Source organism: Antrostomus carolinensis, unplaced genomic scaffold (genome assembly GCF_000700745.2).
Source record: "Antrostomus carolinensis isolate BGI_N321 unplaced genomic scaffold, ASM70074v2 scaffold47668, whole genome shotgun sequence".
NCBI lineage: Eukaryota > Metazoa > Chordata > Aves > Caprimulgiformes > Caprimulgidae > Antrostomus > Antrostomus carolinensis.
Window position 1 is genome coordinate 2,983 of NW_010333196.1, and position 27,771 is coordinate 30,753.

At 39.1% G+C, this 27,771-nt stretch overlaps 1 protein-coding gene across 1 annotated transcript in view; it reads left to right on the forward strand.

Moving 5' to 3' along the window:
* The window catches only part of LOC104529473 (signal peptide, CUB and EGF-like domain-containing protein 1), a gene marked incomplete at its 5' end in the record, with an annotated part of 17,418 nt that extends 2,269 nt beyond the window's left edge, over positions 1-15,149 (forward strand). The window contains 9 exons of the mRNA XM_010173792.1: positions 1,919-2,077; positions 3,216-3,419; positions 5,017-5,178; positions 8,291-8,458; positions 9,326-9,487; positions 11,049-11,246; positions 12,434-12,586; positions 13,620-13,699; positions 14,850-15,149. Of these exons, the coding sequence (XP_010172094.1) occupies positions 1,919-2,077; positions 3,216-3,419; positions 5,017-5,178; positions 8,291-8,458; positions 9,326-9,487; positions 11,049-11,246; positions 12,434-12,586; positions 13,620-13,699; positions 14,850-15,002 (1,439 nt within the window). The remainder of the gene's footprint in view (positions 1-1,918; positions 2,078-3,215; positions 3,420-5,016; positions 5,179-8,290; positions 8,459-9,325; positions 9,488-11,048; positions 11,247-12,433; positions 12,587-13,619; positions 13,700-14,849) is intronic.
* Positions 15,150-27,771: the final 12,622 nt, after the last annotated feature.

Here is a 27,771-nt window from a genome sequence, read left to right on the forward strand (position 1 = left end):
GCCTTAGATCTTTTGTTATGTTGGAGTGAGTAGTTATGAGGTTAGAAAAAATACTTAGAATATTTAGACATAATTACCAAAAATCTGAAATTTTAAAAAAGCTTGTGTCAGGCTGAATCAAAGTAATCAAATATTTGTAAAACTCTGTATGACTAGGTATGGTTTTTTATTATTATTAGTTTTGAACATCACTTTTAAAGTTGATCAAGAAAGAGATTTTAAAAGGGATACGTATTTAACAGATCTTCATTACATTTATTTCTTGTCCTCCATCCCCTTGATATCATGACAGGGACAATTCAAGAGTGTTTGGGTGTTACTGCTGGGCATTTCCACAGCTTAAAATATTTGGAGTTCATTTAAATGTAATATTAAGTTGAAATTTTCCAGCTGTTAATACACAGTATTGGTGTAATTGCAACAGTTCGTATTGTTGCTTAAAGCAATTCAGCAGCTTACAGCAAACATCTACTGCTGATACATTCGCTGTTGTGAATCTGTCTTACACCAGGTTTGCTAGTGAGTGAGGAGTCATAAATGAGCCCTGAACACAGAAGAATAAAAGTAGCTATCCTAAAAGAGTGCTAATGGTTTAAAGATTTTATTTTTGAAATTTAGACTCATGTTTTATCTTTACCCTGCAATCTAGACATTTATCTCTCTAATTTTCCAAGTATCGGCTTAAAACAAGTCTCAGTTGTCAAGATGCTTACCTTGTCCTTATATATTGTCATCTTTTAATAAGGTGTGATTATCAGACTCATTTTTAAAGTCACAGAAGTTGGGAAGTTGGTTTTTTTGGCTCATATATGGGAATGTATTTCTTGGATGCATTTCCTTGTCCATTGCTTGCTTTGCTTTGTTTTTGTTATGTCCTGTGAATTTCTGGGACTAACAGTAAGATTATATCATACAACCTCACACTTGGGATGAAATCCTTCTGGTGACTTGAGTGCTACAAATTTCTCCTTGACCTGGAAGGCCCATCACCTATCACAAAAAGGATGTTTTGCACATAGATTTCTTTATATAGGGAGAGGAAGCTTATGCGATTGAGTCCCAATGAACTGTAGCCTTTCTTCTCAGTGGTTACACATAAATGATGAGGGCATTCAGTTCCTCTGGCTTGTGATGAGAGGAAATATCCTCAAGTTGTTCCAGGGGAGGTTTAGATTGGATATTAGGAAAAATTTCTTCACCAAAAGGGTTGTCAAGCGTTGGAACAGGTTGCCCAGGGAAGTGGTTGAGTGACCATCCCTGGAGGTACCTGGAAGACATGTAGACGTGGCACTTATGGACGTGGTTTAGTGGTGGACTTGGCAGTGTTAGGTTAACGGTTGGACTCAGTCTTAGGGGTCTTTTCCAACCTAAATGATTCTATGATTTCCTCTCAGATAAAGCCTTCCAATATATTTTCATAATCTCCCAGTCAAAGGCTTTTAAAACCTTTGATACCTGGTGATTGTCATTGCTGAAAATGATGGAATACCAGCTGGTAGTTTCTAGAGGCCTGAAGTGCTGTGCTATCGTCTCAGGCCTGCTGCTCTCTTGAATTTATGAAAATTAACTCTCTTGCTTTGTTTAACTATCAAATGACTGTATATAGTATTGCTGATCTTAACTAATTTCCATGAAGACTTTCTAATCCTTATGCAGAAGAGACATAGGAAACTATAGGCATTAGAGGTACCACTGTGCAGCTGAGCATCACCGCAGTGCTTTTTTGGCTCCTGCATCTGCTGGCAAAATGAGCAAACCCAAAATTGCACAGAGAAGGTGTCTTAACAACACATGTGAAATGCTATGAAGCCTGTCACTGCATTCATGATAACCCAACTGAGATAGATAGCGCTTATTAGCCTGCCACTTGCTACTTTGCTACTTGATTTCTTTTCTATGTTGCTTCTCTTATGCAAAGGAGGTCAATTCCCTTGCACAGACAACTGCCAGGTGACCTTTGTGAATCTCAAGTGCGATTCCTCCAAGAAAAAACGCCGAGGCCGCAAGTCACCATCAAAAGAAGTGTCCCATATCACCGCAGAGTTTGAAGTGGAGATGAAGTCAGAAGAAGTCTCAGGTTTGTGAAAGATCTATCTGCAGAGAGAAATCAGAATTCAGTTCCTCAGTGTGTTGTTAGAATCTCTTTGATGATATTTCATGAAGCTGCCATGGAGACTTTTTAGCACAAGCCTTATTCAATAGCCTTTCCAAATGAAAAGTTGCAGAGATTTAATTGAAAGAAATCAGGTATGAAATTAAGCCAAAGGAACAAAGCTTGAACCTGCAGCAAAATTCCTTAAAAACCTCGAGTGAAGTCATGTACTTTAATTTAGTCTAATTTCTTTAAACAGCAGAAGTGCTAATTGATGCACAGAGAACATAAAGATTAGATAGTTCTGCAATGACAATAAAAATATCCTCCAAAATTTAAGTTGATGAAACTTCAGTCTGAGAATTGAACATTTTTATCACACATATGGTAAATTCATGTTTTCATAACGAACTTCAGGAATAAGAATTGCTTCAAGTTATTCAGGGGATGGAATATTATGCTATAAAATCCAGCCAAAGAAAATGTGGCCTGAACTCTATAAACATGTCAGGCCTCAAATGCAGGTTTCTTAATCCATGAGGGGTACCTCGCTAGCCAAGTGATTCAAACAGTAATCATGCCAGAAAGCACCTTTCTTTGTGTCACTCGTATTTTGGTCAGGAAAGCAAGGAAAGTTACTAATCAACTGAGTAAAACATGGACAGAGAAAGTACAGAAACATTAGTGGTGGCAGACTGAACATGTATCTGGAAATACATCACAGTGGGGAATTCACAATTCCTCTAGGAGTGCACAATTCACCAGCCACTGCTACTTTGTACAACAGAGTAAAGCATTCTTGCACAGTGCCAGCTTGATTTTGCTCCTTCTGCAGGCCTCTCCCTGTGGCCTCAGTGTAACCAGATTTCTTAATGTTAGAGATCTCAGCATTCAGTGTGCACTTAGAAGCTGTGAAGCTCAATTTGATGGACCTCAGTGTACAGTCTTCTCCCATTAAAAGGCCTGTTGTTGAATACAGTGAGCTGCTTCTGCAATTTATATGGAGAAGATGGTGAAGCAAACAGAGGTGTCATAGTGCAGTGCAGGCTAAGGTTTTTGTGAAGCACCTCTTTTCAAACATGAATCTCAATTGCTTCTAGTTTTCTTATCATTTCCCATCTAGACACCTGTAACATTGACTGTGTTCGGAAAAGGATGGAGCAGAAGCTGCAAACTGCAATCAAAACATTGAGGAAATCTATTAATAAACAGCAATTTTACATTCAGTTTTCTGGGACAGAATATGAAGTGGCTCAGAAGCCAGCTAAAGCTACTGAAGGGCATGAAGGTTGCAGTACAGGGCAAGTGCTGCAGGAAGGAAAATGCGGTAAGTTCCAACAACTCTGTTCTGTCACATCCCCAAAAACAAGCAATCCAAAATTAACTTGTTCCTAGTGAGCCAGGCAAGAAATCTATGAGGTAACAGATGATTTAGAATCATAGAATGGTTTGGGCTGGGAGGGACATTTAAAGGTCACCTAGTCCAACCCCATCTTCAACTAGATCAGGTTGCTCAGAGCCCTGTCCAACCTGACCTTGAATGTTGCCAGGGATGAGGTGTCTACCACCTCTCTGAGCAACCTGTTGTAGTGTTTCACCACCTTCATTGTAAAAAATTAAGAAATTAAATTTTAGATCAATATTATTCAGCAAATGTGCATGGACCACTGCTGATTGATAAGACTTCAAAGTGAGTTCATTAAATGATTGCAGAAAAACAAAAGAAGCGTATATATGCATACATTCCTGTGCTGTCAGCTGGTATGTATCAAGGCCTGCCACAGGGCAATGTTGGCAATTATTTCCCAGTTGCTCTCAACATCTTATGAAAACATAATTGCAATTCTGTAAAACAATAAAATGGTGTTTGCCTAGATGCTGTGTATTTAGCTTTATATCACCTCTCTCACTCTCCTCACCACCAAATAATCTGTGACCCATGGATTTATTTAACACTCAAGAAGTCCAAAAAAAAAAAAAATCTGTAGAAATAGTTTTAACTTCTTGTAAAATACTTCACTTTTTAAGCCTTTTCACAGGTGATCAGGCTCTAGTGCTTTACTGGGGGCAAGGTGCTAGTGCGAACCTATTAATGGCAGTTCTCAGCACTACAAGCTTTCTAATCACTTGGAGTCAGCTTTTCAAAATCAGCATACCTATTTTTCCAGCTTCCTTTAGGCACCAAGTGATTTACAAGCAAAAAGAAATAGTTAAGTGCAGATATGATAGGTGCCTCTAATGAGTTGGTTCAGAGGCTGTTTTCATCATATAGGAACAGTGATTTAGAAACTGTATTGGAAGGCTGTTGCTATTAATGTTTAGAAACCCATATATTTTAACTACCTATATCCAGCAGAGAAAAATGTTTAATGCACTTATATGCCTTGTTGCAGCAAGAAAAGTGAGTGGATTCATATCTATATTTAAAATGCCTTCCAGTCAGGGTATTTGAGTGTCAAGAAACATAAAAAACTACATGGGCTACACTGCCCTCAGAGAAATCTCTAGAACTGATCTCAGGAGACGTTTTGTAGTCATCTTCCATAAAACCAACACATAAATGCACTTAGTGTAAACTAAAAATTCGTATCACTTCCCATACATTATGTATCACTGTCTTAATTATAATGCATAATACTGTTTTAAGACTGCATCAGCTTTAGTAGCAACATACGTCCGATAAATGCTTCAGTGCAGTACAATGACATTTAATGCTTTAAAGATTAGAAGAGGACCTCACCCTGATGTAAACTGACCTAGACTGCAGCAGAGATGGGCCTGTTTACATCAGGTGAGGATCCTGGACTAACATATGCAAAACATACACTACTATAATACTTGGGCCAAGTCTAAATGTGTGATATAAAAGCAAATTATGTGATCAAAATTAAAGTCCTTATGTAGATTCCCTTTTCTTTTTTCAGTTACCTGCAGCACGGGCACCTTTTATAGCGGAGAACATAATCAGTGCGTTCCTTGCTCGCCAGGAACATACCAAGACACGGAAGGTCAACTTACCTGTGAGCCTTGCCCAAGTAACGATGGACAGGGAGTAGCGGGCGCCCGGAATGTGTCAGAATGTGGAGGCAAGTTTAATTTGATTCTAAAAGGATTAGGTTTTGTCACACAGCCTCTGAGGTATGGAGGCTAAAAGAGGAGAGAGCCTTCCACACTTCTGTCTTGTAAAGGTAACAGAAGAAATCTCTGTGCACTTACTAGCAATACACAAAATGTTTTGGCTTGTTCCATCCGCTGACAGTGCCAACAAGAAGATGGGACCTGCTGCAGCAATGTGAGTTATGGTATGGAAATGAGCAAGCCAAGCAAAGCACTTTGCTTCAAGTCAGGTATGGAATCTGGACATACCTCGACTTGGAAGGATTCACCAGGTATATTGTGAGCCAAAGTGATGGATTACCTGCTGATTTAATATTTTGCATGAGATGCAGTTTGCCTGGTCTAATCAGCAGCAATCATTAATTTTGAGATAGTTATGCTGCAGGGATCTATAACCTGGACGCAGAGCTAACGATTGCAAGTTTCAACGCTGCTTGAATTCACTGTAGCTTTTGGCAGGTGATGTAGCATCTCTGTCTCAACTTCATTATACATAAATTAGATTATAATGATGATAATACCTGGTTTCAGAAGGGAGCTGTGAAGTTCAGGTTGTTAATGCTTCTACTATAACTTGATGAAGATGTTTTAAGACATGACTATTAATATTTTTCTTTACCTTATTTTGTTACAGATGAGCAAAATCTAGTTTATAGCAGATGCGTTATTTGACTTTGAAAGAAATCTGTCCTATCAGCTACACGAGTTCTAACTTTAAAACTCATCCATGTAATTTACATTAGTGCTTTCTTCAAGGATATCTAGAGTGAATACACAATGAATGACACATGAGAAACTGCCACTTTTTCCTCATCCACTGAATAAAAAATAACTCTAGTTTCTCCAGCCCAGACATATGGTATGCTGATTTACTGTATGAAGGAAGTATCACAGAAAAATCCTTGGAATGCCTGTGCATCCTTGTTATGTTGATTTCTATTTCTCCGAAATCCAACAAGAACAGATTATCAAAATAAAATCTGAGTTTGTAAAGGTTAAACATAGTATAGTGAACAAAGGAGCACGACAACTACAGGGAAGAGACTTTTGTTTCAAGGCTTGCATTTGAATTATTGTTCTGCACAACAACAACAAAAAGAAACCCTTCTGATTATTTTTGCAGAGTGGATCTGTCTCAAAATGTTTGTTGTCATATCACAACAGTCTGTTTTTCTGCTCAGCTCTCCCTCTTTCTGTAAAAGAGAGAATATGCTTTGGACTTCATATACCTCCTTCTCAAAGATTTGATCAAAATCAGTATCTCTCCATAAAATGTGCCAGCATATGTGATGAAACAGTGTATTTTGATGAACATGGATTTTGTTAGAAATGTACTCACCACCTGTAATCAATAGTATTTTTGCATGGTATCTTCTGGAACAGTCATGCCTGTGTAGTAACAAATAAGCTATGACTGAAATCCTCACCCCTGCAGGTGATGCATGCACAAGTATGTAAGAGACTGTCAGTGGCTGTTGTGTAAAACTCTATGTTGTGGCTGCAAATAGATAAGATGCTGTGATACTTAAGTTACATGTGATCCATGTAGGAACAAGGCCAAAACACACTTAGCAAACCTAGTCCTCTGGAGCATTTCTTAGGGAAACCACATCGGATGTATTTTGTTGGCAATTTTAATACAGGAGGCAAAAAGGGAGCAACTTAGTTCATTCTCATATACAGGTAAGAACTGAGACACGAGTGCTGAAACCATTGTGTATTTTGCAGTATTAAAACCCAAGTGTACCTTTTCTTTAAAAGGACTTCTGTAAGCCATGTTCACAAGTACTTAATTTGCACACTAAAATCCAGATCCAAACCCACTCTTTATTAACTGCCTTCATGTTGAAGTCCAGTGACCAGCTGGAGCAGACCAGATGGATCAGTTTTGCTACAAAAACAATAGCAGAATTGTCTTCAAATTAGAAATAATATAATATTTCTCAGCGGTCTGTGTCACAACAGCCAGCTTGTACAATCATATTCCAGCCAGCTGGAATGGAAGTGCAAGTAAACCTCAGAGATCCTGGTCCTACAGGTGTCCATAGGATTTTGACTTTTGTGGGGATAGAACTTGAACTTTGCTTTTGCTCAGGAGCTCTAGCTCATCCCAAGTGCCAAGTACCCAAGGTGCTGGATGCCCCCAACATTTCCCAGCAAGTATCAGAGTTCTTAAGAGAGCCCAACCCCACCTAGAGCTCTCAAAACTTTCAGGTTTTCAGGCCAGTTGCTTCTGCCTGCTGTTCAGTTCTCAGGGAAGCTAAATTACAAAGTACTGAGGCAAGCTCAGGGAACACCTGACATCTCAAAGTGCTGGTCTCCCAGGCTGGGGTGTTTGTGAAGATATGCATTAATGCCATAATCTTGAAAAACTTGACATCCTGATTCTCAGGTAGATTGTCAAGGAGAAAAGTACTCAAGCTAGCAAGAACAAAGCCAAACAAATGCCTATCGGAAATTGCCTGGAGAGTAAGTTTTGAAGCTACCTTGTATCTGTCAGTAGACTCATTCACAAAGTGCTTTGCTTTATACAAATCACCATTTTCTGGCAGAAGAGCTTCTGACAAACACTAGTTTTCACATCTACCTGGAAAGCTGCTGGTGTCAGCTATTCTCACAAACAGGATGCTGGACTGGTCCCATCCACTTGGGTAAATCCTATGATCTACTGTTTCCATATCTGTAAAATGGAGGTATAAAAACCAATTACTCGCTTCATAGATAGGGTGCAAAGATTCATTTTTTCCTGCAATGTAGTGTTTTGAAATTCTCAGATTAAAGACTTGGTGAAAGTACAAAGTATTCTAACAACATCTTAACAGAGCCCTTGCTAAAAAAGAAAAAAAAATAGAAACTTAGGTAGCAAAGAGTTTATTAAGAAACTAGTTGTATTTACTGCATTGGTTTTAGGAAGCAGTTACAGGAACAATACAAAATCATCAGGTAAGATTAGAATTTGATCTGCAGCTGTCTTGATGTTATGTGTTTAAGTTAAAGGAAGCATTGCTAACTACTAGTGGGTTTTATACTTTGTCCAGAAAAGTCAGCTCACTAATACAGATGATCATTTTTGATTTTTAGGGCAGTGTTTCCCTGGGCACTATTCTTCAGATGGTTTTAAACCTTGTAGAGTCTGTCCTCTTGGTACATACCAGCCTGAACCAGGAAGGACTCTCTGCTTTCCATGTGGCGGTGGACTTGTGACCAAGTATGAAGGTGCTATTTCCTTTCAAGATTGCGAAACCAAAGGTGAATTTCAAATCTTTCCACAATTCACATCCCTTTTGTTTGTAAGCTTCAATGCCAAGCGGCTTTGAAAGGCTCCAAAACAAACATAGTCACTGCATATAGAAATATGGGTAATTAAATTAAATGGTCAGGAAATCTGTAACCTAGGAATGATCTCCCAAGGTTGCAGAGACTGAACAGGCTTTATGGTTTTCTTTGGAATTTACCACAGTCAGTGCTGCAGCTGGTAAGTGAATCAGCACCACTGCATGGCAAGAAATAAGACAAACTTGCATTAGACAATACTTTAGCCTTCACATCCTGTATATTTTTATGTACCAAATTAGAAAAACTAAACACTACAAAAATTATATGAAGTTAAGGATTGATTATTAATGGGCTAGGCAGAAACTCTAAGTATGCAACACATTGCACGTGTCACAATATCAACTTCCAGTGCAAGTGCTGAGGAGTCTTCCCACATGCATTTGGTTTAGTTACTGGAATGACGTGCTGGCCCTGGCAAACAGACACTAACGGAAACCTCTCTCCTGCTATTGTGAAAGGCATTTTTAATGTTGAGGCAGATATGTATCAGCACCCATTTGTTACAAACTCATTGGAAACCACTGTATTAAATACAGTGAGAGACACATGTGGTACATGTTACTAGTTCATAAGGATTTGGGTCTAGTCTTTGGAATGTAATTCTAGTTACAAGGTCCTTTGTAATGGGAAATACAGGGAGCTATGGTCTTTTTTGCCTTTTATGCCCTAATAAGTATATTGCAGTATGGGGATCATGAGGTATGTCCAGGGTGTAGAGGGCAGTTGTCTCTGCGCTGAAGTTTGCTACTTTCTAAAAATAATACATCTCATACCTTACAGTTCATTGTTCTCCTGGACACTACTACAACTCCACAACGCACAGATGTATCCGATGCCCTGTGGGAACATACCAGCCCGAGTTTGGTCAAAACTACTGCATCACCTGCCCTGGGAACACAAGTACAGATTTTGATGGCTCCACTAATGTTACGCACTGCAAAAGTAAGTTGCATTTGTATTAGTTGTGAGAGGAAGCATATCTTTGGATCTGAACTGCAACCTGAAACCATCTGAACAAAATTCTGGTTCCTGTGCTCTAGGAGTCCCTGCTGGAGCAGGGGGGTTGGACTAGATGACCTACAGAGGTCCCTTCCAACCTCAACCATTCTGTGGTTCTGTGAAGGTTCTGTCTGTCAGGCTGGACTTCAATTCTGTATTTCTGAGTTAGCATATATCTACTGCCATAGGGAATAGTAAAAATTGGGAAAACAATGAGAAAAAGAACTGGAAAAGTACCACTTGATGCATATCATTGTTTTAGCATTAATGTAGTTTGGCAGTGTGCCAGCTACAAGTTAAAACACTAGAGCTTTTGCTTTCCCAGATCCAGTAAGTTGTCTTGCAGTAATGCATATTCCTCCATGTCTCTGTAGAGCATGATATTTTCTATCAGAGTAACTGCCATTTTAAAATCATTATAAATACTAGGAGATATGGTCATGCATACTGCAACTGCCAGGTAATAGCTTATGACAGTGAAATCTCTCTTGCTGTAGGGAGCCTTCTATCTTCAATTACCATTTTAAATATCCCAGATTATTCCAGTGCAATTTTATTTAATCTTTTGTGAAAGATTGATTTTTTTAGGCAAGCAGTTTTTACTACCATGGTAATTTAAGAGAACGTCTCTATAATATTTATGTAATGTAATCTAAACTAAATATTCATGTGTAAGTCTATAGTAAGTTTTTATTCCGATTATGTATTTCTGTATCTTTGAAGCCCTTAATAATTTCTAATGTAATTTGAGTGAATTAGATATTTGTAAGGAATGTGAAGAAGTTTTATGATTTTCCTATAAAATAAAAACATCCTTGTCACTTTGCTGTCTTAGATACTGTTTTCAAGCCTGGCCTTACTTAGTCTTTGAGGCTTGGATTAAGCAAAATATTTAAACATATATCTAGTTTTGTTGGTGAATAGGCCTGGATAGATCAAGCTTAAGTAATTTATTGAATCAGGCTTCTGTGGCAAATTCAATAGGAGTTTTAAAAGCTCAGAAAGTAAATCTGAGCCACCAGTGGGGATTCTTTATTAACTGGTTTAACCTAAAATAAAGCAAGGCAGATCTGTAAACAAGATAAGGTTGCCTATTAGGATCATCCCACTCATTCAGCTAAATCAGGTTAAAAACCAAGTGAAGTTAAACCAGAATACCTTCTGCGTGTCAGCATGGTTTCAGTGGCAACTGCTGCATGGTTACTGCTGTGAGGTATCGTGTTTACTTACCTGTACTCATTTCTTAATCAAATGTCAAAGCAACCTGAATGGAGCATTGAATCAGTTTATACACCAGAGATCAAAGTTTTGCAAATCAGTTGGAGCAGCCCTACAGATCGAGTATTCCTTTAAAGCTTTTCCATGCTAAACAAAGAGGCAGCTGGAGAATGCATGCATTTCTAAAGACACAAGGAGGAGTTTAGACTTGCTCTTGACAGAGCTAGAAAAACACCTCAAATTAGCTAATCGGCTAACACAAATGCTAATTTCTGTTTCTCCACAGACCAGCACTGTGGAGGAGAACTTGGGGACTATACTGGCTACATTGAATCACCCAACTATCCTGGAGACTACCCAGCTAATGTTGAATGCATTTGGAATATAAATCCACCCCCAAAGAGGAGAATACTCATTGTAGTACCTGAGATATTTCTCCCAATTGAAGATGAATGTGGTGATGTTTTAGTAATGAGAAAAAGCGGTAAGTTGCCAGATGTGGGTTATATAAATATTTATTGCAAACTGAGTAGAAAGTTCATATTGAAGGAATGACTGTCTTCATCTATTTGGTGTTTCTAAAAGGATTGTTGAATGAACTGGCACAGCAAGTTAAAACAGAATACTGTACCAGTAACAATTAACAGAGTGATATTAATTATTTAAGTGTCTTGGCAGAATCACAGAGCAGTTAATGGGCTTCTGTCTGGCCCAATTATCACATGGGACAGATCACTGCCACTCTAGAAGTCAACAAAGCTATGTTAAGTCATATTGGGAGAGCTGTCACCTCTACGAAGTGTGCTCTCACTTACTTTGCTGCAGTTACTGCTAAATCTGGGAAGTGACATAGGTTGGTCCACCTGACACCCTCAAGAAATCCAAAGTTTTCACAATTTTATGTGGAGTGGGGCTGGCTTGCGTTGTGTCTTTGATTATGAAGTTAATTCAACAACTTCTGAAGTTAAGACACCAATGAGATGCACTCCTCCTTCAGTCCTGTGTAGGCTGAACTTCTGGTCATCTGTTGCTAAGTCTCCAAGAGCTTTGTTTAAAACAGGGTATTTTACTTGCTTAAACAGTGTATTTTATTTCCTAAAAAAATGTTGACAACATTTTATCCTTGAGGGCTTGTGTTGATATCCCTATACATCAGAAGAAGAAACCTGCTTACTAGAGATGGAAGGAAATTATATCTGTCCAGATCAGTTTTTTAAAAGCGAAACCCTTAGTGTAGCAGAACAAATCAGTCATCCTTCTAATCCCAGACTGTAGTTTCAACAGTAAGTAAAGCCAGGCACATCAGGAAAAAGTTTGGCTTCTACTTCAGTACCAATAACAGCATCAAAACAACAACAACATTGGAAAATGAGGGCAGATTTTCAGAGCTGTGATGTTTGGCACCATAAGAGTGGATCTTCCAAATGTTTATCATAGTCTACTTAAGCTTCTTGCTGTGGGATAGAGGGGTTCCCATTACCTTTGTGGAAAAACTTAATTCTCCTTATAGACAGGTAAAGGCGACATCCCTTCTATCAAAAAACACTTCTGTGCTCAGGAATACGTCAGCTGAGAAGTGTCTTGCCAATTTGACGTTTCTGACATCTAGATCAGGAAAGGTACAAAAAGTTATTTTATAAAGAACATTTCATTATCTTACCTTCTTTCTAGCTTCTCCTACTTCAATTACTACATATGAAACATGTCAGACTTACGAGAGACCTATTGCATTTACCTCAAGATCAAGGAAGCTCTGGATTCAGTTCAAGTCAAATGAAGGAAACAGTGGCAAAGGATTTCAGGTCCCCTATGTGACTTACGATGGTGAGAACAGGATTGTTTTCCATCTTTGTGTTATATCTGAATTAGAGAAAGCTGTCCTTTAGAATCTCTCTTACACTGACTACAGGGAGAGAAGAATGAGGAAACACTTGATGTAACTCATTTTTAGTCCAGGGAATTACTTTAAGACCAGTTGCAAAGATTTTGAAACAATACCTAATTTTATTTGTATTACTTTTTCTAATACTTGAAGGATGGACATCAAGTTACACAGAATTCTTTAATCTTAATCCTTATCCCACTGAATTCAACAAGACGCCCTTTAATTGCCATTTATCAAATGCAAAATGAGAATACCATTAACTGCTGTGCACTTTAGGAAGCCCCTTCATCAAGTCCTACTGGTAACCCACAAAATTTTGAAAAGTATAAATTAATAAAGTCACAATTCCAACAGAGAAAAAGTGATGAAAAAAAAAAATCCTTTCAGTAACCACTTTCATAAATCCACGTTTTAAAACAGTCTGACTTGTCATATAAATTATGCATTAAACTGTATATTTTGGACTTCGGGATGATTTCTGTTTTAACAAAACTAAGACTTTTCTGTGATACCTTTGGCAGCTGTTAGTCCAGCTCTTTTCCAAACGCCACTGCTATTTTGTGAATTATGAGAAAATTTGCATTAAGCTGGTGACTGAGGAATCAAAATGAGAGCTGTTCTCAGGGCAGAAAACGAGTATCTGTTCCTGACTGTGCTGCTGACTTCATGTATAACCTTTGACAGTTATTTCATATCCCTGGTCCTGTTTATTCATCTCTAGAATGCAGAAAATAAAGCATTATTATCTGGAGGGAGTAACATTCTGGGAATAAATTAGTATTTATAAGGATAATTCAAAATTACTGTTCTAAAGCAGTACAGAATTTTAATGTGATTAGATTAGACTACAGCAGCTTGAGAGACACTGAATAATTGGATACTAAATTTCTCAGTTCTGTCTTGAAGAGGAGGTCTAGCTAATGTCTGGCTATTATCCTCCCAAAGGATGTCACAAACATCTTTATTTTGCAGAGGATTACCAGCAACTAATAGAAGACATTGTTCGAGATGGACGACTATATGCATCAGAAAATCATCAAGAAATTCTAAAGGTAAGAAAATTCTGCTTTATCTGAGGCTAACCAGTAATTCATTTTCCTAAATATTTTCCCAAGATAGTTCTCATTACCCTGATAGGGTCATAATATTTAAGCCTCAAGTGTGACCCCAAATTAAATTCTCTGTCTTATGAGGTTTTTGCTGATATTTGGAGCAGCAAAAAATCAGTAGCTCAGCTGGGCTGAAGACATGTGTACATCCTTTGCTGAATCAGGAACTAAATGAAATGTATGCTAATATGATTGTATGTTAGAGAAATTAGTGAGCCAAGAATGAAGAACCTACTGTTTGAAGAGCCTTCTTCAGCCTCAGTCTGGCATGTGTTTAAATGAGTCATTAAGTTAGAATTTCCTGTGCGTTTAAAAAATGTATTTACCTAAATCACTGTCCTGCCTCAACAAGACATAACCATAATGTAGCATTGTAAGCTGTCCATGAAATGGTTTTCCAAAGGCACAAGCAACACATCGGAGAGAATTGTGGAGGAAGGCTGCTGGGCTGCCACCTATAACAACTAACTAATTAAAACTGGAAAAAAGGCTGTTCAGAAGGCAAAATTCAGACGCGTAATGGTACAGCTTGGAAGGACAGGAATAGATTAACAGCCATCTCCCCTGACCATCCCTGCCCCAGCCCTGCCAGTATTCTCTCACTAGAGCTTTGAGGTTGCTTGGGTCTTAACTCCAGTGTATACGGTCAAGCACAGGATCAGCTGGGGCTCTGAATCAAGGCTTTACCAAGGTAAAGGACAAGGTCCTTAAAGAGCTCAGCATCACTGAAGACCAGACTTCTCTTTTGTTCGTGGAGGGAAGGCCCTGGACAACAGCATGAAACAGGCTGGAAGGGCAGTCAGGGGCAGCTGGCAATTCTAATGCCTAACCTGTGCAGCCCGTTTGTGGTTAACCCGACTGCTGCCCTCTCAGTTCAGGACCTTCCAGGAAGGCTAATTGCAAAAAAAAGTCCAGCACAGTAGAAAGGATTCATCCATACAGAACTCCACAGCAACATGGAGTTTCCTTACACTGCTTTACCCAGAATCAGGTTTTGCAAAAAAAACCTATTGTTTGTTCATTAATTTGGAAAGATGTGCAGAAACTAAATCCAAACCCTATTTTTATCTAATATCTATGTTGTCTTCCACAGGACAAGAAACTGATTAAAGCTCTCTTTGATGTACTGGCACACCCACAAAACTATTTCAAGTACACAGCACAAGAGTCAAAAGAGATGTTTCCAAGATCATTCATAAAGCTACTGCGATCAAAAGTTTCCAGATTTCTACGACCATACAAATAGTCTAGTGGTATTCAATTTTGGGTTACTTTGCATTCCTGTCAAATATTGTCTTTCCTCCATAGTAGAAACATTTGCTAATTTGAAGGCTCTTTTTTGCAGTCTTTGTTTTCAATTGTATATTGAAGAATACCTATAATGTTTTATAATCGTTAAAAGCCGATGTTCTGAATGGGATTTTTACTACAAAAAAAACTGTGGATCCCTGAGTGCATCTAGTTGAAGATTCAAATTTCTGTCTGCACTAGTGTATCTTCACTTTCCATTTAAAATTACATTATGTAGAAAATATTCTTTCTAGCTTTTTATTTTTCATCAAAAATTACTTTCATCAAAGCAAAGAAGGAATCTATTCAAATCTGATTAAACTACCTGCAGATAAGTTCTGTTGTAGAAAGAAGTATGTACTATAAATAATACTTGGATTTTTACTTGCACTTGAAGTTTATATTTGAATCTTTAGAAGAAAACAAAACAATCTGAATTTTGTTATTTCTCATTTGTGGCTTAGTGGAACCTCTGTCCAAGTAGAAATCAAAAGGGAAAAAAAGAAGAAAGGAAAAAAAAAAAAAAAGAGAAACATGTAGAATTTTCTTTTATGAATTATATGATATTGAGTCCCATGCCCTAATATCCTAATGTTTTTATCTGTCCTCTTCTAAACTTCTCCAGAGGTTTGCCACTGTCATTTACTTCATTGAAACAGATTTAGCTCTGGATTTCCATACACCAGTCAGTCCCTTTGAAGGCATTTACAATAGGACAGGTGACAAATGAACAACCACAACAGTAGTAGTCTTTTTTTTCTTTCTGTTAATAGAGCATCTAATTAAGTACAATATATAAATATATAAATATATACTTCTATTTGTGGGTACATTAGTAATGTTATCTTTAGCTACTGTAAATATTTTCCATGCTTAAATCTTTACTCCCACACACCCTATTTACTCATATCTATTTGTAACTTTGCTTAGATGATTAAATGACTTCTCCAAGTGCTTGTCACTTCCATTAACATCAAACTGAAGCCTTCTGGAATTTTATAATACTGGATAATGGTTTACTCTGGGACAATCTCTTTCAACATACATTATTCCAGTAAAGGGTCAGCTATTGCCTCTTCCATGGGCACCCCTCGCATGCAGACCAACAGAGTTTACCCGAGGACAGCACACGTGAGAGGAGCTCACCAAGGAGGAATTTTTGTTGGACCTGACATCTCTCAAATTCTGGGAACATACCTGTGTCAGGAACAGACCCAGACTGTAAGGGGGCGAGGGGGTGAACAGGACAGTTTTGCAGATGAGTCAGAGGGCGGGCCCTGCAGTCTTCATAGACATGGCGCTCCCCTGTATCACAAATTTGGAACCGCAGTGCCCGTCAGCCACAGGGACTGTATGGTCTGCTAGAGAGCAATAGCCTGGTGGTCAGGCCTTCCTCAGAGAGACAGGTACTAGTGGGTTAAGATGATGATGAATCCTGTTTCCTGCTGTTTCCTGGCTCAGGAGCCAATTTCAATGAGAGAGTGGCTTCTTTTATTAGTATTTCAGACTCTTTATTTTTAAGTCCCTTCCTCTTGTATATCATTTTCCCTTTTGATCCTACAAGGTTATTACATGGAGAAATTAACTATCACACGAGCATCCTTTCAGAAAAAGTCTTTACATACAGTTTTGCTTCACTGCATTTCTTTTGCATATCTACCCTGTAGTTTAACATCCCCTTGGATGCTCTCAAAGACATACATTAAGGGTGGCTATGGTTAACTTCTTACACTTTTTTTTGTCTCTGAGCAAGTACTGTTTAAATTTACAAAGTTGTTTTCTGTTGGCTACAAGTGGTTGAATATTCCATTTCTAAGAGACACCTTAAATATTCCATTGAGTTTTTCTACTTAGCCATCTTGTAATTTTGCTTGCATTCTTTCCTTTTCTGTTGAAGAGTGTAATTTTTTTTCTTTCTATGCCTGAACAGTTTCAACTTAGGGTCTAACAACTTTTTTTTCACTCATGGATCTTAGGTCTTTGAAGAGCTTTCTCTTTAATATATATATTTATATATTAACCTCATTTCAAAGTGTAACATCTCCATTAAGAGTCCTTTTTTAAAGGTTGTTAAATCTAACTTTTTGTGAGGATGCTGAAACTACTTTTATTAAATATTCATTATGGGTTACTAAAGCTGGACATTCGAAAGAAAGCATACCATCAGTCCTAGATTCAGTGCATGCCTGGAATGAAAAAAAAAAGTTCCATGTGTTTATTTATAGAAAAAAATAAACCTTAAAAAAAGCAAAAATCTTTTTAGGTACTCAATCATGTATAAATGTATAGCTAAAAAACTACTTCAGCCAAACAGTATCTCAAAGTCTGATAGGTTATCCAGAATCATTAGAATGGGCCAGGACTGCAGCCATCCTACTGAAAGATATGAAGGAAAAGATATGAAATATATGGAGGAAAATAACTTCCTTGTTTGCTGAATGATTTACAGCAATCTTTAGTATCTCAAACTTCAGGAAGTGAACATTGGAACCTGATGCTGTGCAGTGGGTTTAATAAAATCCTTGCTAAAATTTTTGCTTAACAACCTACACGTTTGGACATAGTACCACTGTACATCACTGGTGCCAAGCAGGACGAGCCCTGTTCCTCTCTGGAACAGGCCTGAAAGTAGTTGCCTTATGAGTCCAGAAACCACTGGCAGCACTGTAACTTTTACCAGGTTCTTAGCTACATGGGGAATCCAAGATAGCGACTACAAGAGGGATGTGTCCCAGTTGTTGCCACTGTTAGTGACACTTTGGTACAGCTGGGAGAGGTGAATACAGGAGGGACTAGCTGCATTTAGCTCTTGGACAACTCACCCTGACTTTACAACCATGTCAGACAAAACCAGGGTTTTGTCTAGTTCATCCTGACAGACAACCTGAGAGTGTGTGTGTTAGCTCGTATTCCCTGGAGCCGTGTCAGGGCATGGACTCCACAGTCAGGACAGGGCGCTTGGGGACTTCTGTAGCAAATGTAGACCGCTGAAAGCAGTGAAAGAAAGAGAATAATTTGGCCTTCAAAAGTATACAGTTAAATGCTTCTGAATATATAGGGGTTTCATATGTGATATATTTAGAAAATTAGCCAGGTTTGAATATTTGCAGCTCTGCATAGAAATGCCCTTGGGTATACAAATTTCTACTGAAATAAGTAACGACAAGTGGTATATCGGACTGTCTGAACTGATTTCAGCTGATTTGCACAACAGCACAGAATTTTTACATCAGCTCGCAAAGTTAAAAATGCTTTCACTTTCATACTAGATTTATAGTTACAGAAACAGAAGGTGAGCTCAGCTCTTCATTTGTTACTGCAGGTGTAGGACGTCTTCATTGTCAGACATAAGAGAACATATTACTACTATACAATAACAGTACAACAAGGAATGTCATTTTCTATGGAGAAGACCTAGACGCATTTGGGAATCAAAAACTATACAAGGAGAAATATAGCCCTCCTTAAGAAAACTTCAGTGCATCACAGAATATAAAATTTTGGCTAAACATGAAATATTGCATTTAAACATATTCAATAAATACAGCCCTGTATCTGTTCTTACAGAATTACACATTGTGTGCAGGATAGGTGCAACACCACATTTATGTGTTATTACGGGAAGGCTGAAGAAGCGTCCATTTGTGATTGCTCAATTCCACATCACAAACTGAGCTTTTCATTGTCAAGTTGCAAATGCCTGTGTGCTTAAAAGCTGCACCTGTAGCACTTAACGTTTTAAGCCTCTCCTCCTGCTTTAAATACTGCACTTATTTTTAGTGAGATGGTGGTGAATCATCCCTAAACATTCTCATGTACCACCAAATTGCCACCTGCATACCTGCTGCAGTCCAGGAGACTGCAACAATCAGTTGTTAATCAAGCCCTAAGTTGTGCTGTGAAACACTTGTTAGCGATTGCTGTGGGCAAAGTGCACGTGTGTGTCATTTGAGGACAGGATTCCATGTTCAATAGATTGCCACCTGCATCTTGCCTGCAATAGCAAAATTTATTCTGCCTGAAGATTTAGCTCACTGAAGTTGAATTTAAAGCCAGTGAAGTCTTCTTTCAGCCCGTTTTCTTGCCCTGCCTTCCTTTCTCCATCATACATTAGGTTTTTACCTAAAGACCACTTTTTAAAAATAAATTTATTTCCTCATTGTGCCTCTCCCATAGAATAAAGTTAAATCACAATGTGGTATAACTACTGATGATTTAGACTGATTTTACCTGCATCAGTTTCATACTAGGGTAAAAAGTAAGTAAGCTTACTTAAAACTAGGTTACCTAGTAAGCTAGATTTAGTTCAGTTTTGTTTTAGACTAGCTTAAATAAACACAAGCTTGGTCACAGTTTTCAGAGAGTCTGAACTCTTGAGTTTTCAGCTGGTTTAGAAAGAGCACAGCTCGCCTGTGGTCCTCTGTTTGTAAGCAGAACGCAAGGATGAGGCAACATGAACAAGAAACATGCTTACGTGCATTAAACAAAGAGGAAAGTCAAACCCCATGCCATGCCCCTTGGTAAGCATGCCCAACAGATTCAAATTTATCAGGTCACTCTTAGCTATAAAAAGCTGTTTTAATCTTGTGGATGATAATATGTTACAAACATCAGGAGCAAAATAGTGGTATGATTCTTATACAGCAACTGCTGACGGGTCTCAGCCAGCAAAACCTAACTGCTCTGTGACAGGGCCTATAGCTGGACTCCAAATATTTTTGAGTGCTCTTAAGAAAGAAGCTGGAGTGAAATCTTCAGCAACTGAATCCAGTGGCAAATTTCTCAGCCACCTCAGGGCTCTGGATTTTTTCCCTTTTCTAATGCTGGGAATGAGCAACACACACAGTTTGTACCTGTGTCATGAATTCAAGTAGTTCAATTTTTTTAATAGTTTAAAACCACTGATTGATAGGAATGGTAGGAACTGGAGAAGTTCTATAGACTCTCAATACTTTGAGACTTTAATGAAATAGTTTTCTAGGGTGAGAGACTGTTGTAAGCACTTGGGGGAAAAAAATTACTTTTGTCTCCCATAAGAATTTATGGAAGAAGGGAAATTTCTGTAAGGTAATATAAACTTATTCCTCAGTATGAAACTTGGATTCAGAGAGAAGTCTCATATTTTATCATAACAATTTTTTCATCTGAATAGAAACAGACTGGGAAATAAACTCTTAATGTCAAAAAACTGTTATCTAAGTCTCTGAATATATACAATTCCAGTTTGTTATTTCATTTATTTATTCTGTTTCATCGCTAAGCTTTTAATCTATAAAATTAATATGTAATATACAAGAGTAAAATGTACAGAAGTACCTTTAGATGTAATAATTTAAACCATCTGTATTCAGAAAGCAGAGATAACAAGTTTAAAGATATACAAACAATTGCAATTCAATTTTAGCTGAATTTCTCAGTACCTAGAAAAAGAAGTGGCTTTGCTTAATTAAACTTTATTTTAATGATTGTGAAAATATCTTTTTTAGAGTTTGTTTTTGTTCCTTTTTTAATTAAAATTATTTTGTAAATATTGTTTTCTATGTTTTATACCTTAGAAAGGCCATTAATTTGCATTGACAGCAGCAGATACTCAACACAATGATTAAAAGGGTACTTTAGGAGACTGGAGTAGATGTGGTCAGTAGTCAGATTCATCCTTCCAGATTACTGCTCCTGTTATTTCTGCCATCTCACTGGCACCACAGCAAGAGTTTTCTGGTGCAATTTAACCTGCTAATTTTCATAGAATTTACTCTCAAGTGTCATTCCGAGGTGCTTGCCATCTTCATAACATATAAAGGATACGTATTTTACAGTTAGTTCTAGTTTTTCTTCTGTTGTTCGGATAAAAAACAACACAAAATTCATAAATAGAAGGGAATTCAAAAGATTATGCCCAAATACAGTATAAAGACAAGGAAAATATGCTATCTCTGTGTGCCTAGGTAGCAGTGGAAGTGATAAAACCTCATATTGAATGGAATCATAGAGCTTTTTTTCGGCAAAGCTGCCACTGAGGTCAGTGGTAGTTTCACCTGCATAAAGTTCTCTATGATCATGTCCATCATCCATTAAGCAGGGATTTCTGGTAGACTAGATTTCAGGGGAAAATGCCTGTATGTGTAATATTGGTTTCTGTACCAGTTTGCTCTATGTAAATCACTGGACACGAGTGACATTTTGAACGAAACCCTTGTAGATGCTGCTGGGACTTCCAAGCTTTATTACCAATGTAAATTATGTACAAACAGCTATTTCCATATGAAATGTACCATGATAGTTTAGAGCAAAGATAGTGAATAACTGTACAAAATTTGATACTTAGAAAATAAAATACAGTGGTCTAAGCTTTACCAATATTTTAACAATACTGTCAGATTTGTAGTAGAAAATGTTGTTGTAAATGTACCTTTCAAGAAAATGCATTTCCTTTTGCCTCTGTATATTAATAGCTTTGATTTCTATGTCAAAGCTCAAAATGAAGCATGTAATAAAACTTTTGTTAAAATCACTTTCATAATAAACGTAAAATGGAATGGATACCCCTGCCTGCCATTTATTTGTGCATGTGGAAAAGGCTCCATGCACCCAGTGTACTGTAGACCGGAATAAGGAGAACTCTTTTTTTTTTTTAATAGCTTTTACATATTTAGGTCTAATTTTCAACTTTAGACAACAGAGAGCTTTTTTTTCTCATCAAACAACTGGAGTTTCTGAGTGCTGGGACACTGAGTTAAGTTTCTTCCAAATATACTTCTAGGAGAGTTTTTCAGAGCAAGAAGAAATCTTGGCTATAGCAAAGCACCACATCACCAACATCCCTCCAGGACCTATAACCATTTCTTAAAATATCTCCGACATTACTGTGTCTGTCTCATGCAGGTGCCCTGACCCTCTATTGAGAACCTGCCTCAGAGAAAGAGAGAGGGAGGACAGAAGCTCTCTCCTACTGGTGGCCTGATGGGCTGCTCCTACCACGAGCTGCTAAGACTGGTGGCTTCCAAACTCACCTGCAGTTTGTCTCACTGAGGACTAGGTTGAGAAGAAACTATGCTTGCATCCAAAATGATGATTTAATGAGAGATCAAGTGTCCTTTCCGCCTCTAGCCCTGCTGTAGAAAAAGTGTATTTGCCCAGGCCCTTCTTGCTGCTGAATTTTACGATGATAGTTACACTTTTGCAGTCCAAGATTACAAAGCAAGTAGCATTTGTACAATCAGTGGCTCAAGTGGAGCTCCTGGTGCTGGTAATGACGAAAATGGATGATGACAAACTGACAGAAAATAGACTATCTGTAGTGACATCACTAGCTCAGTTAGATCCGATTTAACTCATCTTTTGCAGTTTAAGAAGAGCGAGTTGTCATTCAGGGTACACAGCATGCTAGACCAGACAGAAAGCACAGATGTTATTAATTCCATTGGTAACTCCTGCTAACGGGCTTTGCCATTCTGCAGGACTTGTTAGGAGATTAGCACAGTCTGCAGAGTAGCAGCTGCCTGCTGTAGAGCAGACAGACCTCATACACCAGCATGGCGCATGGTATTCTGCTGATACTCTCGTGTCAGCAGTTTATCTTGTTAAGAGAAAGTATTTCTCATATGACAGTATGCTCCACTGATTTTTTTAATATGTTGTAAATTATATAAATACCATCAGTATGACTGGTGATTATTGGTGTCACTGACAGGTTTGAAAGGCATAAAGAGAGAGACAGCTACATTCTGACTGGCTGCAAAAAATCGATTACTGCCTTTTTCAGCTAGTAGCAATGCACTTGGGTAACATGGGCAGTTATCCTCATTACACTCCAAGAAGATATACAGCATCACTTTTATCAGACTACAGACAGTACCATGAGAGATGTTGGTCAACTGGCTTTATAGCTTCAGAGCTTTAATGGAGTAATAGGAAAAGTCAGCTCCTATCAAAGACAGAGAAAAGCTGAGCTCAAAAGTTCCTAAAGATCATTGGAAGTCAAATTAATTACTGGTGATGAAGTATCTGCGTTCAAGGGCAAAAGCCACTGAAAGTTCAGCAGCTGTGAAAATGCACATTTGAGTACAAGATTCTAGTTTACTGAAATAGGCGTTGCCTGGTGAGAATTGCAGAGGGATCCGTTCTCATTTCAGATCTTCCCATAACTTCCCAACACACTGGCCTGATGAACAGCACTCTGGCGTGACCCACCAGGTAAGTGAAGGCAGACTGGGCATAGGTTTATTTCTGTGTTCAGCCATCAACACTGACAGACTCCTGGTGTCACAGAAGGGGTCTGTCCTGTACAGTCATAATAAATGGCTATTTTTGCCTTTTGAAAATAACATCAATATGGGCAGTCAGCTGTGAATGGCTGGCAATAGGTCTCCAAAACCTTATATAAGTTGCACATTAGACATCATTCCCACACCCGAGCATTTTTAGGAGACATTCCCCTGCCCAAGTGCATTTTCTTTCTCCCTCTGTTTTATGTAGCTGTGCTTGAACTTCTATAGCACATGAAACTAACAATGGGCTGCAGTCTGCTTTCTGCTGCCCATGAGTGCGTCTTGCTGTTGCTGCCTTGTACCCCAACAAATTTCCTTCTATCGTGTTGCTAGGCAGGCAACATAGATTCACTAGCTCTGGGTAGCCACAGACTAGTTTTGCTACAAAATGTTTCTATGTTTAAAACATAAACCAAGAGATGTACCATAAGTGCCCATCTCTGCCTTTTATCCAATATGGTATTTATTTAGGAGTCAGCACTATTACCAGCCACAGCTTTTTTTATGATGATTTCAGGAGATCCCTCACTGACTAGCTCTAAAGACCCCCAGCATTGCCCAAGGAGATAGATGCATCCTGAGCCACTCCAGCACAAAGGTGACACACAGAGCAGTTGTCACTCCTGCTGTGTGCCTGCTGATGCATGGTGAGATATGCTACACTCTAATAGCACGTCTGAAAGTGTAGAATAATGTGTAGAATATCAGCTCACTTGTATTGTGCATACAACAGTATTCCTATGCCACGGTCATTTATAAAAGTAATATATTAGATGTTGTGCTATGTTATGCCTATAGACACAGGAAAGGGAAGAACAGGGATCTGCCTTTCTGAAGACAGGCAAGCAGCTTGTGACAGACTGCAGCACTGGCTGTGAAGGTGCAGCACAATGCCTTGGAACAAAGGGCAGCATGTTGGATTGCCTACATGGACATGACACTGGGTGAAGATCCTTGGAACTGCCAGGCAAGCTGTTTTTTTCCTCTTGTATCCCTGGTATGAGGGCAGCCTCCTTCCACCGCAGTTCTGCATGAGCAGTAAGAGAGCATCTTTGAAATTAAAACACCTGCACTTGTCAGTGTGTATTATGGCAGCACGTAACATAAATGCAGTAAATGTGTTTCTTGGGGGACGAATAAGTAGAAGTATTGTTTGTGCCAGACAATTTGTTTGGCTTATTACCCTTAAGACACTGATCTCTTGTCAGACTTTTAGGCCAGAGACTGAGTCCAACCTGCTAAGATATGCATCCGCCTGCAAGCTGCCCTCTGTGCTCTTTTTCTCCAGGGCTTTTTCCAAACTCCACGCTCACATGAGCACCTATCCCAAGATCAAAATTTCCATGCTTAGAAGTTCTAGTTTTACTGTCGAGAAAGTTGTTTATTTGAAAGCAAATGGTTTCTTTGGTAACATATTACAGCATTTACCGTAAAATGCACCAGAAATAAGTCCCCTCATCTCCTTTTATTATTATGTTAAGGGTCTCTTCTGCCCCTTACATCCCTACATCCCTTTGGGAGGTTTCCATGACATGCTGCCAAAGAGGAAGGTTCTAACGTGAAACAACATGAAAATAAAGTGGGGAATGCACATCAGATCTTATCAGGATCAGATAGCAATAAACATTTGGAGTAAAGTCAGAAACTGCCAGACTCACAAAACTTTGTAAAACTCTAGTTGTAGGTGTTGGGGGCAAATGCTTCACATATGCTAACTCATGATAAATTCCTGCTACAGGGCAGGAACTAAATGAGGTAGTGGTAGATAAGTCATCCGGACTGCTGTGACAGAGAGGCACGACGGCTGTATGGCACTACAATAGTGCCAGAAGGCTAAATCCTCTTATTTTAGACTGGGGTAGTGCTAGTAAGCTCAGCCTTGCTAAGAATTTTTTGCATTCTCTGCAAAAACCTATGTAAAGTAATCCATTAAATTTAGCAAGCACTTTGAAGGGCTGCATTATTCAGGCTCTGTAAATCAGACACTCTTCCTAAGAAAACAATCAGAATAATATCCTGTGGTAAATTTTCTTTACAAAGATTGTCCACAAATACCTGTTTTCATAATGAGAGGCTGACAGTGGTATCTCCGGGCTACAGCTCTGGCATCACAGGTGATCTACACCACGGCGTAGGACTGACTCCTTCCGAAAGCCTCATTGTGCGGCTGGTGGCTGAAGCAGTGATGGGAGAGTGGTGAGTCCTGGACTCCGCTCCCTGCTCAAGGAATTACTCCTGTTGTGGAAAAGCAACAAAAAAGTGGGGTAGGCTACCAAGGACAGCAGTTGGGTAAGACCACATTAGGTAACTGTTGGTCAGAGCCAGGGAATAGCCCACATACTGTTGCTTCTGTGTCACAGGGTCTTATCTACTCAACCCCAGTGATTCTGACTGTGTTTTATTACTACTTGGAGTTTATCAGCAGCAGGGTAGCCTGCCCCCAGACCTGCAAACTCACCCAAACAGCATGGAACCACAGACAGCTGGCCAGCGGCCAGAACTCATACCCAAAGTGAGGTGGAAGCGTAAACAAGCACTGAGAACGCACCTGCCTACATTTGGCGAGAACACAAATTATGTAAATCTCATGTTGGAGCAAGATCATGTTCCCCTTGACTCTGGACAGGGCATGATCAGTGTGGCTCTATGGAACAAAGAAATGAAAATACATCCCACTTTTCTTACTTGGTCTGTCTAAGGTAAAAAGATTGACCTTTTTTTTTTTAAGTAATTAAAAAGTTTGACTTAACTATAAAATTGTTATTATATATTTTCTGGGAACTTTCTTATTTTTATAAAGTATCTGGCAAAAAATAAGTAAACAAAAAACCAGTTCAAACGAGCAGTGGTGAACACTCCCAACTCGAGACAACATTTGGTGTCATGAGCAAAGTCTATGCAAAGAAACAAGTCGTGTAACTTGATACACTCGACATAGACTCTGTAAAACTGTGTCACGTTGTGTGCATATATAATATGCCATCAGGTATTGAGTCTACAAATATAATATGTCATCAGGTATTGAGTCTATGGCAAAGACAAAACCAGGAACCTCTTCGCTAAGCAGGATCTTCATGAGGACTGGTAAGTGATCTAGTCTCCAACATTTTATACTACTAGTGCTAGATCACCACTACAGCCATCCTCTTTTTCCACACCACAATATTAACAGAAACATTCTCAAACTCAGAGTAGCGTGGCAGGAACCGAGCCAAGGAACACTGGAAATACAACTATTTTTTGATCTTCTGCTGTTTAATCAGATAGGTCTCCTTAGCGACATCCTAGTAAAGCCTTTATGCTGGGGAGGTGCGGGAACACAGCACGTGGTGAGGCAGACACGGTCTCAGGCAAAGAGGAAGATTTGCCTGCATTTACTATTCAGATATCCACCCCAAGGATTGTGCTGGATCCTCAGCCACAGAACTGTGATGTGCAGTTACAGCACGGAGGCATTGTTTTTAACCTCGTTCTACTCTCCCTGTGCCTGGCTGAGCTATTGCAGCACTTTAATTTACAGACTCTCCACCTGATAACTGTGATCACGTGGAGAGATGGATTGCTGCTCTGGGTTGTTATACAGGACAACAGTCCAGCAACACCAGGCCAGGCAGTGAGCAAAGAGGTATTTCTTCAACATGGCCTTCATGTACATTCTCCACTGACTGCCCTCCATGAATTTAAGGTTTTCTTGACCACCTACTGACACTAAATTCCTGTTTCTAGAACCTGCCTTTTACTTCCAGGGCTGTAGAACACAGTGCCATGCTGCCAGCAGGAGCAGCACTGAAGTCAGGTCCTGGCTGGATTTGAGGATATGCTGACAGGAAAAGCAGTTTCCACAGTCCCTGGAGCAGACAATCTAGTGTCAGATGCCTTTCTTCACTCTTGTAGCTTGCTAACCATACCTGAGTTGAGACCAAAGGTACCAGTAGTGTTTAGGAGTCTCAGGTTAAACTGGTTTAAGCTATTCCCTACAAAATCTGAGAAGGAATAGATTTTCTTAGAAATATCTTCTAAATAACCCAAGGAAAACACTGGGAAGCCACCTCCCTGCTATAGGTGCCTGCAAAGAACACACCTCCCTCTTGCACTGACAGGTATTTGAAAGATGCCTAATGTTAAAATTCACTTATGAGTTTTTTTTAAAAAAAAAGCTTTAATTTAAAAAAAAAATGACTGTTTGGCACTGTCAAATGTTGGCAGTGCAAGTTTTTCCTCTGCACACAACTCAGAGCGAGCATTTCCCGTGGCTGTGGCCAGCAGTTAGCCCCTCTCATACTTCACACCTCACCTGTAACCCCCCTTCAGCGGCTACAGCCGCGGCCTTCCCGCAAAGCCCCTTCATCGTCAAACAGCGGGAAACTCGGACACCTTGTGCCCAGCGCGGCGCCATGAGCGCTGTGGAAGCGGGTGGGCAGGAGTGGAACACAACGCAGGCAGCACCCACAGCTGCTC